This window comes from Protopterus annectens, chromosome 4.part0 (assembly GCF_019279795.1).
Source record: "Protopterus annectens isolate FY-2018-M chromosome 4.part0, PAN1.0, whole genome shotgun sequence".
In the NCBI taxonomy this organism is placed as follows: domain Eukaryota; kingdom Metazoa; phylum Chordata; order Ceratodontiformes; family Protopteridae; genus Protopterus; species Protopterus annectens.
This window is the reverse complement of record NC_056733.1, coordinates 1591241893-1591256997: the sequence shown is the minus strand read 5'-3', so window position 1 is coordinate 1591256997 and position 15105 is coordinate 1591241893. Positions and strand designations below refer to the sequence as shown.

Genomic DNA, 15105 nt, shown 5'->3' with positions numbered 1-15105 from the left:
GAGAGTGGTAGAGATGGGTTGCAGATGAAATGTTGGTAGAGTGCCAGGTATAGTGGTGGGAGACTTGAGTTGGCAGGGACTAGTTGTGACTGGCTAGTGATTGTATGGTCTCTGTGAAGAAGGTATTGGCAGTTTGGTGGGGGGTATTTTGTTCGGCCTGAGATGGGGAAGGTGTGTGAGTGTGGCCTGGGTACAGGAGATTTATACTAGACCAGAACTTTTGGGGATTGTTTTGGTGATTTTTGCTGTAATTCACAGTAGTAGTTCTTTTTGTCTGCAAGTATTGCCTTTTTTGTAATATTTCTTAAATGCTTAAGTTTGTTCATCTGAGATATTTTTGTTAGCTCTCCATTTAGCCCAGGACTTGTTCCTATGTAAAATTTTTTGTCTGGTTTCTTTAGAAAGCCAGGGGGCAGGCTTGGACTTCATTCTAATGGACCGTTTGGGTGCGTGCTTATAGAGGATCGATAAGAGTTTAGGTATTTAACAGCGTCTTCAAGTGGTAGGGTTTTTAAAGGGTTCCAGTCACAGGCTCTAAGTTAAGTTTGGAATAGTACTGGGTTAAAGTGTTTGTTGGTACGTGCAATGCTGTATGTGGGGGGGTTGGAGATATTTTTCTCTTGCCTTAGGATGTAGGTCAAAGAATGATCGATTAACATCGTCTGGCAGAGTTCGTACCTTGTATGCTTGTTTCTGTTTATAAGTATCCAGTCTAAGGTGCTCTTTCTTATTTGGTTTATTAATTCTAGTTGTGGAGGTAATAGTTTGACTAAAGCCGTGAAGGTTGATGTGGGAGGTAGGATTGTCAGCGTTAACAACTTTCCAGTCAGTATTAAAATCACCAAGTATTATTGTTTGGGGTAGGTTGAGGACACCCAGCTTAGAATATCCTCTATAGCACTGAAATTATTACCGGGGGTAGGTAGATGCAGATATATAAAGATTTATTTTGGTTGATTTGTAATTTTGGTGACAAGTTCTTCTGCCTTACTATGCTGAGGTGGGTTGTATGGTAAAGTGGAGATTTGAATTCCATCCTTGAATAGAACTGCTACTCCCCCACCCTTGCTTTTTATTCGGTCTTGTCTTAATATATTATTTCCTTGGGGAATGATTTCTTTGTCTTTGGTGTCTGGTTTTAACCATGTTTCTGTCCGACAGAAGATATCAAAGCAGTGAATGTCTAAAGGGCATGGAGATGGGCTACTTTGTTTTTAATACTGCGGATATTTAGGTGTCCTATTAGAAAAGAATTAGGAAGTTTAGGGTGGGTTATTAGGGTAGCAGGATTTGTAGGGCCAGGGTTAGGGTGGATGTCGCCGTCCTTTAAGGAGGGATTACTTAGTTTGATTGTGGAAGTATTTATGAAGTTGGTTAGATATTTTACTTTCTTTACAGTGGGTTTATTGTATTTAATGTGGGAGAATCTATGGTATTTAGGTAGTAGATAGGTGGGATCAAAAGTGATATTAGTTTGAATGTTAGGGACTATGGGAGTATGTATAGCTGTTTGTTTTGGAGAGTAAAATGGTAATAAAATTTTTCAAAGGCGGTGATGAGGTAGATGGAGGTGAGAGCAATTGAAATTAAAGCTAAGAGCATCGGTTTGGTCATTTTAGTTTTTACTACTAAAGGCATCTTGTGATATGTCTAAAGTTCTAGGAGTAAAGTCTACAATTAAAAAAAGGTGGTGTTGGATAAGAAGTTTAGAGATAGGAGTTAAAACTCCATAGTTGAAAAGGAAGGGGATAAGGTAAAATACTAAGTATTGGGTTATAGTCACAGGTAGTAAAAAGATGTAGGGGTGTAGTTAAATTTGTAAGAAGGAAGGGATTGGTTGGGAGAGAGGGTGTGGTTTAAGAAGTATAAGTGTAGGGCCACTGGGTGTGGGTGGAAATTGGGGGTAGGGGAGCGGAGTGAGCCCGCAGGGCTAACGGAGCAGGTCACAGATGAGAGAGGCTGGGGGGCAATCGGTTACACAGTGAGTTTGTGTTCTACAAGCTTTGAGTAGGTAAGAGGCACTTTAACATAAGATATAAGGGGGTGAGCTTTTAGTATAGATGTGAAGGGGAATATATAAAATTAGAGAGTTCTATAGCAGGAAAGTAAGGTTATTTAGAGAGTCAATAAAGTACTATAATTGGGGTAGTAAGTGAAAATAGGATAAGTTGTCTGGTTTATTTAAATTTAAGGCTAACAAGGTTAAATTCCTTTCTGTATTCCTTCAAGGGGTGGGGGGTAGTTACCTGTAGTAAGAGTACTAACAGGGTAACTAAGAGAAACTAGTACGCAGGGCTAGAGGAGTTTGGCTGGCAGTAAAACAGCTTTACATGCCTTGAGTTCTGCTGCCCTCTAGTGGTATATATAGGAAATAACATGAGATTCACTAGTAAAGGAGCTAAAGGGAGGGAAAAAAAAGTAGTATTTTAATAGCTTAATATATGGCCTACGGGTAGGTCCACTGGTGTGCTGGCCCTTACAATTCATACAACTTTAAAGCACTCACAAATTTAGTAAAATAACTAAAAATAACTGTAGGTTGTTGAGCAAGGAGAGACTAGGTAGTTCACGTAAGGTTTGCAGGTTGGGTATTCCCTCGTGTTCAGATAGGATTTCTTAGCCTTGCTAGGTTGCTGAAAAGGGGCAGCCTGCAACTCAAGCACAAGGCTGAAAAGCTGAAAAAGAGACAGAAAAAGTAAGATTATAAGATGGTAATTAGGTTAAAGTCTAAGCAATGGTGGGAGGTGACATGGTAAGGAAGGAGTGCAGGTCAGTAATGAGTGGGAGGGTAAAACATAGTACGGTGAAAATGCAGATATGCAGCAATAGCTACCTAAACATCTGATTGTGTGGCACATAGGGAAAAAGAAGAAATAATTATGGTCACATTCAAGTCAATCTTAATTCCTATGAAAGGATTAGTTAAAGGTTAAAAAAAAAAAAATGAAGCCAACAGGTTTACAGTTTGTACAACCTTCATATACATGAAATAAATGCTAAATTCAGTAGTACATTTTCAATTTTCATTTTTTCTTTTCTCTTCATGATGTCATCTTGTGTAGATTTATTAAGTGCTAAAAAATTGCTCCTTTTTATGTTGAGTACAAGTCTGATTCCACCAGAACAAAATGTTAAAATATAGCCATGTACTTCCCTGACAAAAACCCACAGGAAAAAAGCAGAATTTGGGTTCATATCAAAATCTATTTAATTTTGAGTCTTTATGCCAACAAGTTTGTCTCTTAAATTGGGTATTCTTGAACATCGCCATACTCTGAGTCTTTCATGTACAAGATCTGTTTATTTCAAAATTGGAAGCACTTCAGGTCACCAAAGGTAGTTTTGATAAACATAAATGCAACATAATGAGGTCTCAAACTATTTTCAGCAGCAGTGTAGTTTGCTCTTTTTTTTTTTGTGGACAGCTCCTTTTCAAATACTTTCCTTGGGATCATTGCTGAAAGCAGTTTCCTCAGATTTTTCTTTGTATGTACGCTTGCTGAACCTATCTTGGGCAAGTCTACACGAGTCCTCCGGTCATATATTTCAGTTTTTCATTCTTTGTTTTGACTTTTTTGTTTTCCTGTTTTGTCTCCTTGCCTGCCATCAGTAATGCCTACTCAGTGGTGCACTGGCTGTGCTTGCTTGGCATTTGGGACTCCACTTCCTCACTCCCAGATGTGCTTTGGAAGGTATTGTGTGGGGAAACTCTGTACAGGAGTCAGAGGTGGTTTTGTGCTCTCACAGATATCGCAGCAATGGGAATTTTTGTGTGTAGTTTTAACTGAGCCATATGCCCACTAGCATCACTGCAAGGGCTGCAGGTTTTCATACCACACACACACTAGTTCATATGTTCTTCTTTCAGATTTTCCCGGTTAGGGGTCGCCACAGCGGAACTCCGGTCTGCTAATGATTGGCATATTTTTTACGGGTGCCGAGGTGCCAGCTTGATGCCCAACCTTCAGCGAAGGCACACCCATTCTACGCATGGCTTTTGAATGCCACTCTATCGTGCACCACTTCATATGTGTGAACAGAAAATACCATCACTGGTTTTGGCAGCCATGCAGTATGCCTTCCTGACTATTTGTTGGTGTTATTGAGCATCCTCCACTGCAGGATCAACCAGCCTTTCTTTACCCATCTCTCCCAAGAATAAGCACCTTTTAGCCTCCCCGTGCCTTTCCTTCAGTCTCCCGAGCATTAATCAAACATGGGTTGTTTGGATTATAAAATACAATGAGGCTACTTCCAGCGTAAAAAAAACAATAAACCAAACCAGATAACTGGAAGAAATACACGGACTGGAAACTTTATGAAACTTTTAATCCAAAGACCGAAAGCACATTAACGTCTCCTTTTTACAAAGTACATTTTCGTCCTCCAAACCAGAAAGACTTCATCAGATGCACATTGTTAAAATAGATTACATTTATATATCATACATACGTAAACATAAACCAATCATTTTATTTCAATTAATTTAAAAACATCCAATGGGTTGACAGCTTTGTGTCATGTTCATGAATAATTCATTTCTTATTACCATATTTTGCTTCCTTAAATGCCAACTTCTTAAATATCCTGCTGCTAAAAATACTTTGTTGTTTAATAAATATTAAATAAAATGGATATCTAGGTAAAAAACATAACTACTATCATCCTATTTAAAACATTAAAAAACTGTTTAAGACCCCTTAAAATTATTCTGTACTATTTAAATACATGAATGTTTATATCAATTTTTTCATAAAAATATTGTGTTGTGTGAAATGTTAATAAACCTTTAATAAATTATATATTTTGGAAACTAGAATATATATTCAAAGACATATGTTCAGTTTGTTTACTTTGTTTACTTAAACAATAATGGAATGGGTTGTGATTACTCGCAACTTGGCAGACCTTAACTTTAAAATAGGCAAAATAGAAATATATTCGTTTAAGCCTGGTTTATTCCCTGCATCTAAAGTCAATTGCCACCACAATTTCCTCACTTCTATTCTCTCTTCCCATGGTCCACCCCTACCATCACATTTTATTTGTTCTAAAACCAAAAAAGTAAAAGTGGCTTGTGTACATATAGTCAAGTGTTTATAAAGTGCATTAGTGTCTTTTTTAATGGATATTTCATAATAGTGTTTGTAAATCCTTCTCTTAAGTTTTCTTTCTGTTTTACCTATATAGAAGGATTTACAAACTGTGCAAACTGCAAAATAAATAAGTCCTTTCGCATCACAATTATAATATTCTTTGTTAACCAACCATTTTTTTCTACTTTCTAAATAAAATTTGTCCTTATTTATAATATATTGACACTGACTACACCTGCCACATTTGTAAGTACCCACTTTGTTTCTAGTTACCTTTCTTGGTTTGTTTTCTAATAATAATCTCAAATTACTTGAATTCTTGTATGTAACCTTTTGTGGACCTCTAGGTATTTTTTCTATATCTGTGATGGCTATAAAACATTCCCATTCCTTCAGAATTTTTTTCTTAGTTATATTATTAATCCCATTATATTCTAACACTAAAGTTTTTTCAAAATTCATGTTATTATCTTTCTGTAAAATTCTTAATTCATTTGTATTGTTTCCTACAATTATAGGTTTAATTGACTTTTAATTGTATAATGAGTTAATAGAAATGTGTATAAATACTAGATGGAAGTATATTGTCAGTTACTCCTTGAAGGCTTTGTGAAGCCGAGGCGCTAGAGAATAAATTTGGTTTGGTGAACTGGCAGTTGTTTTTTCTGAATTATAGGTTTAAACTTGTCATTTCTGCCTTTTAAAACTTCTTCCTTTATATCTCTAACAAAGTTAGATGGATAACCTCTCTGTATAAACATAGACTCCAAGAGGTTACATTCTTTTTCAAAGTCTTCATTTTTACTGGTCATTCGACTCCCTCTAATAAATTGCCCCTTTACAATGTTTCTCTTACAATGTAAAGGGTGCGCACTATTGAAATGTAAAAAGGAATTACAGAATATTTTTTTCCTAAATACTTTTGTTTCTAATTTATTATTCAATTTGTATATCTCGATATCCAAGTATTCCACTTTATTTTCTGTAATATTGTGAGTAAACCTTAAAAAAGGACATGTAGTGTTCAACCATGTAAGAAAATCATTAAGTTTCTCTTTTCCCCCATTCCAAAAATTATGATGTCATCCAAAAACCTACGATATAGCTTCCAATATTGCCTAAATTCTAATATTTTCTTCTTCCCATTGGGAAAGGACAATATTGGCAAAGGTGGGGGCGCATGCTGCCCCCATAGCTACACCTTGTTTCTGTTGATAACATTCACCTTTAAAATATAAAAAGTTATTTCTCAATACTATATCCATTATCCATGTACAAGTCAATTTTTCTTCCAACGTTAAATAATTTTCTTGATATATGATATCTTCAAACATCCTTATTCCTTCAACCCAAGGAATGGAGGAAAATAAATCTATAATATCTATGGTCACAAAAATCATATTCTCATCGTATAAATCTGGGGTAATAGATTTTAATAAATCCCAAGAGTCCTTTAAAATAAATGTTTTTCCCATCCAAATATTTTTTAATTTAGTGTCCAAATACTTAGCTAGAGGTTCGGTCTTTGACCCTTCAGCAGACACTATAGGTCTAAATGGTGGGTCAGTTTCATTTTTATGAATCTTTGGGATTCCAAATAATGATGGAATTCGAGGTTTTTCTACTTTTAAATACTTATAAGTATTAAAATCTATCAATTCCTCTTGCATCTTGTCAAATAGGTTAGAATCTATTTTGTTATATGATATATTAACCTCATTTTTGGAAACTGAGGAGTATTTTCTTTCATCCCACAAGATATTATACATTTTACATTCATATTGTATGGTGTCCGTAATGACCATCCCTCCCCCCTTGTCAGGTTTCATTACTCTGATTGAAACATTTTTTCTTAAATTATCCAAACAAACCTTTTCTTCCTGACTCAAATTGTCCTTGTGTGTCCTATGATTATATTGTTCCTTCCTAATTTCTTTTTCTAGAATTTTTTCTAGATTTTTTAATTGGGGGTGTAGGGGTGGATTGTATATAGTTCTCAGTTTGAACACATTATTAGAGGTGTAATTAGAACCAGGTAATAAAATGTCTAAATTCACCTTCCTTAGGAACATTTTTATATCCATTAGGGATCTGGCTATATCCCCTATTTTAAATGGAATGAATTTCAATCCTTTTGACAATAAGTCAAAATGCTCTTTATCTAGTGGTATACCACTGAAATTGTATATAGAGAAGTTGTTTAAAGTAAATTTGATATCGTTGTCCACAACTATATTCTGGGTTATGGGGGTGGGGAGGGCTTCTATTTGAGACACGCTTAATAACGTCCTCTCCCTCCCCCCCCCCCCTCCCTGAAAATTCTGTTGTCCCTGTTGATTTTCCATTCTATTTAACAACCTCTCAGATCTCCTTAAGGGTGGAAATTCTTGTCCAGACCATTAGTGGTGTCAAAATCTTCTACCTCTCCACCTTTACTATTAAAATTACTATAGGGTCTATCCCTTTCCCTTCCAAAATTTCTAACTGGTGGCTTCGTATAACAAGCTTCGTTTTTATACATCTTTATATCCCTTTCCAATTTCTTCAGTTTTCTTTGAATCACATCATTACACTTACTATCTACATCTTTCCTAATGTTAAAATATTTAGTTTTTACTTCATTTATAGTAAACAATAAATCATTTTTAATACATAAATCAAGTTCCAAAATGTCTTTTTGTACCGTCTCCATTACTTTGTTATTCTCCTTTATCATCAATTTTAAAACATTTAAACCACAATTGTTAAACACATTTAACAAATCTTTATGAAACCCAGAGCCTAAAACAACATTATTAGGAAATTTCCATAATCTTAATCCTTTAGGGACAATTTACTTATTCACACATTCAGCAAGATATTCATTTTCGATTTTTAAATTCCTAAATTTCAGTGTTAACTTAAATAACTCATCTAGCATATTGCGATAAGTAATATTGCTGGCTTTAGTGTCTTTGACATTAAAGTGAGTTCTCAATTCACATTTATTATTTAACCATACTTTCAAGTCTTCACTTGAAGCATGGCAATCAGTACCTGTATTCAGCCTGTGAGGACCAGGCAAGTTCTTCGTTGCTCTCCCTTTGCCAAGTTCATTCTCATTATTAACAACCTGTCTTCCAGTTATCTGGTTTGGATTATTGTTTGGATTATAGTTGAGGCTTTATCCCTTCAGACCTGTGTGTAGCATTTGACCTATTTCTGAATTTAATATTAGTTTATACATTTTATATTGAAGGAAGTTGCTGTTTTGGAAAACCATTTATGTTTAGGGGGAGCAGTATGCGTTTTGTAATAGCGAGTTCCTTAAAGATATAAATTAACTTGTGTGATTGGAGCTTGCCTTTTGGGATTCACAGGAATTCTCCATAGTCTTGCCAGTCTATTCATACCAGTTCCTCTTCTTATTTCTGAAAGAGTAATAGTGATGTAGCTATCACATTTTCTGATTCTTTCCATTTAATTTACATCACACAGGAGATTCTTTACAAGTAAATATTGAAATGTTTCACTTGTAATATTGTTTCTTTGAGCTGTAATATGCTTGATTTGATGTGTATTTTTGTTAATTTGTTTCACTACTTTGAGATCTTCTCCCTGGGACTCCACTGAAATGATTCATTACAGCTGGAAATTCATGTTAATTGATGTAAGTTAAATGGATGATGATTTTGAGAACTTCTTATCTATGAGCTGACAGCAGTAACCATGTCTAGTATCTAAATATTTTCCTCCATACAAACTAGCAGAAATGGCTAAATGAAAAAAAATCTAGCTTAGCATTATGGGAGGCTTGAAAAAGAGAGAACACGGACTGCCCATTTCTCCTAATTAAAGATGTTCAGTTTTCTTTCTTTTAAGCCTTTATTGTACTAGTTTGTCATGTTTATCTTATAGTCTCATAGAAGTTGTGCTCATTTCTACTAATGTCAAGTCGGCTCTTGTCCAATGCATGCATATGATGGTGATAAAGCAGATGCTCAACCCATCTCAAACAGAACCTAAATTGGGAGAAATGCGTAGAGCAGAACTTTTATGGAGAGGGAATGGCTGGGTTAGAAAACTCAATGTCATATGTTTAACAGGGAAAGTACGCTTGTGTGATCCAGGTTCTTCAGTGTGATTTAGACTGGTAAGTGTTTCCATCTACCCAGCTTTCCCTCTTTTTTAGAACATTTTGTGATGCGTTTTTAGTCTGAAGTGCAGTCCTGAGATTCTCTTCGTCTGAAAGGTTAAATTTTTGTTTTGTTTTTCGCAGGTTGTTTAGGCACAGCTGCTGCTTTGACTTATGGACTTATTGCTTTTAAACAAGGGAGAACTCGGCAGTCCCAGTTGCTGATGCGTGCCCGTATCCTAGCACAAGGATTCACAGTTGCTGCCATCCTAGTGGGCGTGGCAGCCACAGCCATGAAATCTAAAAGATAAGAGTGCTACAGTTTGCTTCCGTCATAGTTCTCTCATCCTAGCTTCACTGGTTGTCTGCTGTGGATTGCCTATCCTTTCAAAAAGGATGTAAAAGGGACTGGTAAAAAGGAAGCACATTTGAAAGGGCCAGATATGAATGCCTGGACATTGGCTGTACAAGTTTTATAGCTTTCAGTGCTGATTATTTAATTATCTGTATTCTACACCAAAGTGACTGTCAACTGTAATAGGAAGAATTCCAAAGATAGATTGTAAAACCATTGCTTGAGTGTCTTATGATATGGTCGCTTTTTATACTGCATCATCACTGATTTTTAGAACATTTATCGCTGCGTATTAAACACTCTGTAAAACTAACCCCCCCCCCCCCCATAAGTAATGACTGGGTTTCTTCCACTGATTATTGTAGCTTTCCGTTCAGGTTTGAAATGTGCCATCTGCCTTAAATGTGGCAAAAGCAGATTATATTTTTGCATGCTGTACATGTGCAAGTAAAAAGACACCGACTACAGCTAAATTATTGTATTTGCAATATTCCTGGAATTTGTGTCCCCCCCAAGGTGAGCCTCTAGGAAGCTGCATTTTATATATGGCAATAGATTTGCTGAAAAAAATAACAATAAAGGAAGCTGTATTACATGTGGCCCATTCGTCTGCAATCCAGAACAGTACTACCTGTGGCAGCACATTGTGTACAAAACTTTATTAAATTGCATTTTATGGTGGATGGTTTGTCCTGTCTGTGAATTCGACCTACTTTTAAATAGGGCCAGATTCTAAAAGTCTTGCTCCCAGTGTGAGTGCTTAATACAGGCCTACCACAGGAGTTAGTCACTTCAGAGAGCAGATGTTTTGGAATTTGACCCTTTATAGTGATGAAATGCCATCTTGCATTAGGTTATATTCAGTTGTATAATAAGAACTTGGTGTCAGATTGAAGTTTGTTTGCAGTACATTGCACCGTGTGAATTCATTGTGTTCATGACAGACTTGTTTTTCATTTTCTTTTTAAGTAAGTATTTAGGCTGAATGTGACACATGGATTCAGTGGTTGCTTACTTTAAAAGACCACTGTGTTCAGATACTGGGAAGCAATCATTATTTTAGTTCCTAACCCAAACTGTTCCAGTGGGAAGCGGGTATAGTAACATGATACTGTTTTGTGGTTGTACTTCCTCTTTCCCATAAGGTACTTTTGAGTCTCTTCAATAGATGAGTATTGTGCCATAGTGCTTTATGCCACATCTTGTATGCATTTATGTAGAATGACAACACTGAAACGTACTGTAACTTTGCAAATCTCTAGACAGTGTTTGTTTATGGTTTTTATGTTTGAATACACTGCAATAAACAGACTTCATATGCAATATAATACTTAAATTGCAATTTTCTGAAAATATGAATTTGGTCCGAGTTGCTGTTGCTGCCGTTAGGCTGTTAATTCGTGTCAATAGCATTTTGGCCCTAGACGATAACAGTAAATAGGAGTTCATGGTGCAAGAGCTTTGAATTGTTGAGAACTTAGGACCTCTGGCATGGGTAAGAGTGAACTGCTAAATCTACAGTGTTATGTGAATTTTTCATTTGGTCAGAAGCTTTAAGAATTGTGTAAATGCCAGTGAGACAAATCTCTTAAGTATCATGATGGTTTATTCAAATCAAGCATGGTATGACAGTGTTCAACCAACCCTGGAGCTAAAGCAGAGATTTTTGAACACTTAAGAAGCTCAATAATATAGATATGCCACAGAAAGGAATAAGTAGCTTGATACTTGTATGTAGCGACAGGAATCCAGTCAGAGGGAAAGGGTGTGTGTGTGGAGCATATTTGTCCTGTTAATGCGTGCAGTACAGTTGTTGGTACAGGTTCTACATAATTTTATGTAGATGTCTGGCAGGCAACAGCTGAAGAAAGTGTGCTGGATTTTATTGCTATAATATGTCAGTTGTGTACATCAAACTACCAGAATCAGAGCACAGTTGTTGGTCTGTGGGCTGCTTCCCCTGAAGTAAAAGTCTTAATGTTCAAAACTCTCTGCTTTAGCTTCAGGGTTGGTTGAACACTCTCTCATAGTAGGTCAGGTATCTGTAATTACAGGAAGTCCACCCACTCCCTGGTTTATATGCAGCACTATTCAAACTGTAGTAAAAATTGATTAAAAGTACCCTTTTTAAAATGTAAAACTAAAATTAAAGTTAAATGTGTATTCTTACTGGGAGATCTTTGATGTAGTGGATGAATACTTTTAAGCTAGGAAAAATCTTGGATGTTTCAGAAGGAGAAAAAAGCGAGAGATTTTAAACCAGAAATTTGAGATGCTGTTACAGCAAAACATGTTTTGGCTTGTTCGAATCTGTGGCCCAGCTAAGGGAGAATGTACCTTTTTGGTAAGAAGTTCTTTGGCTACCAGTTGTGGTAGTTTACCTGATTTTTGCCTGGGCCCCAGATACAATGTAGCATTTCACTGACCTGAGTTTAACACCTTTATTTGCCTAAAGCAAGAAAATACGTTGGAAAGTGTAATTTTGTCTAAAATGAAGGCACTGTGCTAAGGAGAATGACTAACTTCCGTCTGTTATACGACACTGACTTCCCTCTGTTATATGACACTGACTTCCCTCTGTTGTACGACACTGACTTCCCTCTGTTGTACGACACTGACTTCCCTCTGTTGTACGACACTGACTTCCCTCTGTTGTACGACACTGTCATATTTATGATCAGAAGTAACATTCATTATCTGCCCCAGTAAAGCTTAGATGGATGCAGTTGCAGCTTACAGGATTTCTTCAATTATGTAGCTATACCCAAATACATTATTTGATGACTGGATCATGTATCTTAAGTATGCACGTCAGATTTTAAGGTATTTCTGGTTCTGTACATTGTCATTCTTTAATGTAATGAGCATCTATGATACGCTTTTAGAAGAATGGCCTTAAAGTATTTTTAGCCTGCATATATGTATCTGAGAGTCAAACACTGGGAAATTGCAATCATTGGTTGCAGGTTCAGTGTTTTTTTTTTTGTTTGTTTTGTTTTTTTTTTTGCCTTATTGCTCTTTAGTTGAGAGCACGCTTTGGTGAGCAGTTAAAGTAATAATGTAAACCTCATCTTTATTGGCAAACTGTTGCAGCAATACCCACCCTTCCCACTTCAGCGGAAGTAAAACCTAAAAATGTAAAGATTGTGTATTGCAGTGAATTTCACTATTGATTAATTTTTTTTTTTCTTTAAAATGTGTTGCTTGCATGGTTAGGATCAGGTTATTTAATTTACTCTGCCAAATAGTTTGTTTTCCAAGCCACAGTTTAGATTACTAAACTTTGCTTACTTTAACAGATGGCAGATTGAAATTCTAACATTGCTCTAGAAACATTTGCCTTGTAGGAGTGTTTTGTTCACTGGTTCATGGCATTATCTGTTTTGCTTTTTAAAACAGTTTGCGGTATTAGGAGTTTAATTTTTTTTCAAACCACTTTGCATATTTGATTTTAGAAGTTTTCAGATACGTTATCAGTAGCCAACATTCAGTGTAGACTGAATAACCTTGTTTCTCCTCGTCTACCACTGACTAGAACTGGAACATGAGAGCAGGTAGATCTTGGACTATCCGTTGGCCACTAAAAGTGATTAGTGGTGGGTGCAGAGATCAGCATGTCCTTTCTTTGTCATATGTGAGAATCCAGTACAGTTTAAAGCCAAATTTCTTTGCACTTTAAGTACTGAATTTGGGCCACAATTGCCATGATTGGAAACGTCAGCTGGCAGAGTAGAATAAATGGAAACAGGACTGAAAAGATGTGTTGGGGTAGTAACTGAACCTGGATTGATCTGTTGACAAATGCTTCTACTGTACTGGACCTTGTCAAACTTTCCTTTAAGCACTCTGCAGTTCTGGAGGAACTTCAAAGGAAGTTTATTTTATTTGCTTTTGCTTACTGGGTTTATTCAAAAAAAACCTTGCTTACTGGGTTTATTCAAAAAAAACCTTTTCATCAGAGGTTCAGGGAGAAAAACTCCCAACATATTGCAAACATTAAATTACAAACATTAAGTTAGGCATTCAGTAACTGCTTGAACAGACATTAAGTGTACTATATGTATCAGCAAACGTATGTGTAATTGTTAATTGTTTAATATGAAATAAAAGCAACTATTACAATATGAGATAATAATGCATTTAGCAGTTGTTGAACACTGAACTTTAAGAGGTATATTAGTGGGTTTGTCAAATAGATCTTATGATTAGTGCTTAGAAATTCAAAGAAGTGGAAGTGAGGGAAGGAACTTGGGCAAAAACTATAAATGCTGTAGTCTGAGATGGGATATTAAGCAGGTTCAGAAACATGGCTGTCATAAGATCTATAGAGGTGTGGGGTGAGTAATATTAGTCACACAATTGTGTATGGCTTGCAGTTGCTTGTAAAACCAGTTGAGTATTGGTGAAAACATGTTGTGGGACCTAGGATTCTGAGTGAAGGTAAATGGTTTGACAGTATGGCAAGCTGAAGATTAGAGGGACTTTGGGATGTTAGGAAGGGTCCAAAGGAATGCCACCAGACGTGTGTGTAGGAGGGGAAACGTTATGACAAGAGACCAGAAAAACGGAGGACCTCTCACCCAAGGCCAAAACAGATGTGAATTCTCCTGAACAGAGATGGTTGAGAGTGGAGGGTACTAGCAGTATCTTGGTGTGACCCAATTACTGCTTGGATCTGCAGAAATAACTGTCCGTAGAGAGCATTGTGGACCTTAGAATGGAGTGGTGGAGAGGGAATCCATGGAGACATTCAAAAGGGCACTTGACAAGTGGGGGAAATGTGTGAAGTTAAAAGGGAGAATGGAGGAGAGGACAGAATGTCAAAAGCACTTGGGAAATAAATAGCAAATTTGATAAACTTGTCAGATGTAATGGAGTTCATTTCATTAGAAGATTTTACTTTGTTTCTCATTGCCCTTCTTAATTCCATGGATTCCAATAAATCAGTTTTATTTAGTGTTTTATTATATTTTTTTGGGAAGGGGGTATTTGTATTATCAAGAAGTGACTGATGTCTGTCTACTGATGCAGTATTTTTTTTTTTGGCCTGGTGCTGTGTAACTAGGATAGTTTCAGATTTCAGTCAAAAATCTTCAGTTTATGATACTGCTCTAGATGCAAGTTTTAAAATGCCATTTGCAAAGTTTTCAGATTAGTTGTAGTAAGAAGCACTGCAAACTGATGAAGCTTTTTCAGACTTTCTCTTATCACCCAAGTGTTTATATCGTTTTTATAAATTACAGTGATGGAAGTTTATATGAGAGAGCAGGGAAAAATTCCCATTTCGGGAAAGTGCATTGGTAGAGACCACATAAGAACATTACAATTTAAGGAATGGAAAAAGTAATGACTGTTCATGCTGATTAGTTGAACTTTTCCTTAAAACTTTGTTGTCCCATAACCAAGGACCTCTGCTAAAGCCAAGATAGTCTCCCTTGGGGGTAAGGGGAGCCCCAGTGCTTTAGGCGTAGAGCCAGGAAATATGGACTTGCTGCCCATCAAGCCACTCCCACTGCTGCCAACACCCAGTCACCCACCGA

General features: G+C 36.4%; 1 protein-coding gene across 1 annotated transcript in view; it reads left to right on the top strand.

Moving 5' to 3' along the window:
- Positions 1–10893, top strand: part of HIGD2A (HIG1 hypoxia inducible domain family member 2A) — a 46832-nt gene extending 35939 nt beyond the window's left edge. The window contains exon 2 of the mRNA XM_044069367.1: positions 9355–10893. Within this exon, the coding sequence (XP_043925302.1) occupies positions 9355–9521 (167 nt within the window). The 3' untranslated portion in view covers positions 9522–10893. The remainder of the gene's footprint in view (positions 1–9354) is intronic.
- Positions 10894–15105: the final 4212 nt, after the last annotated feature.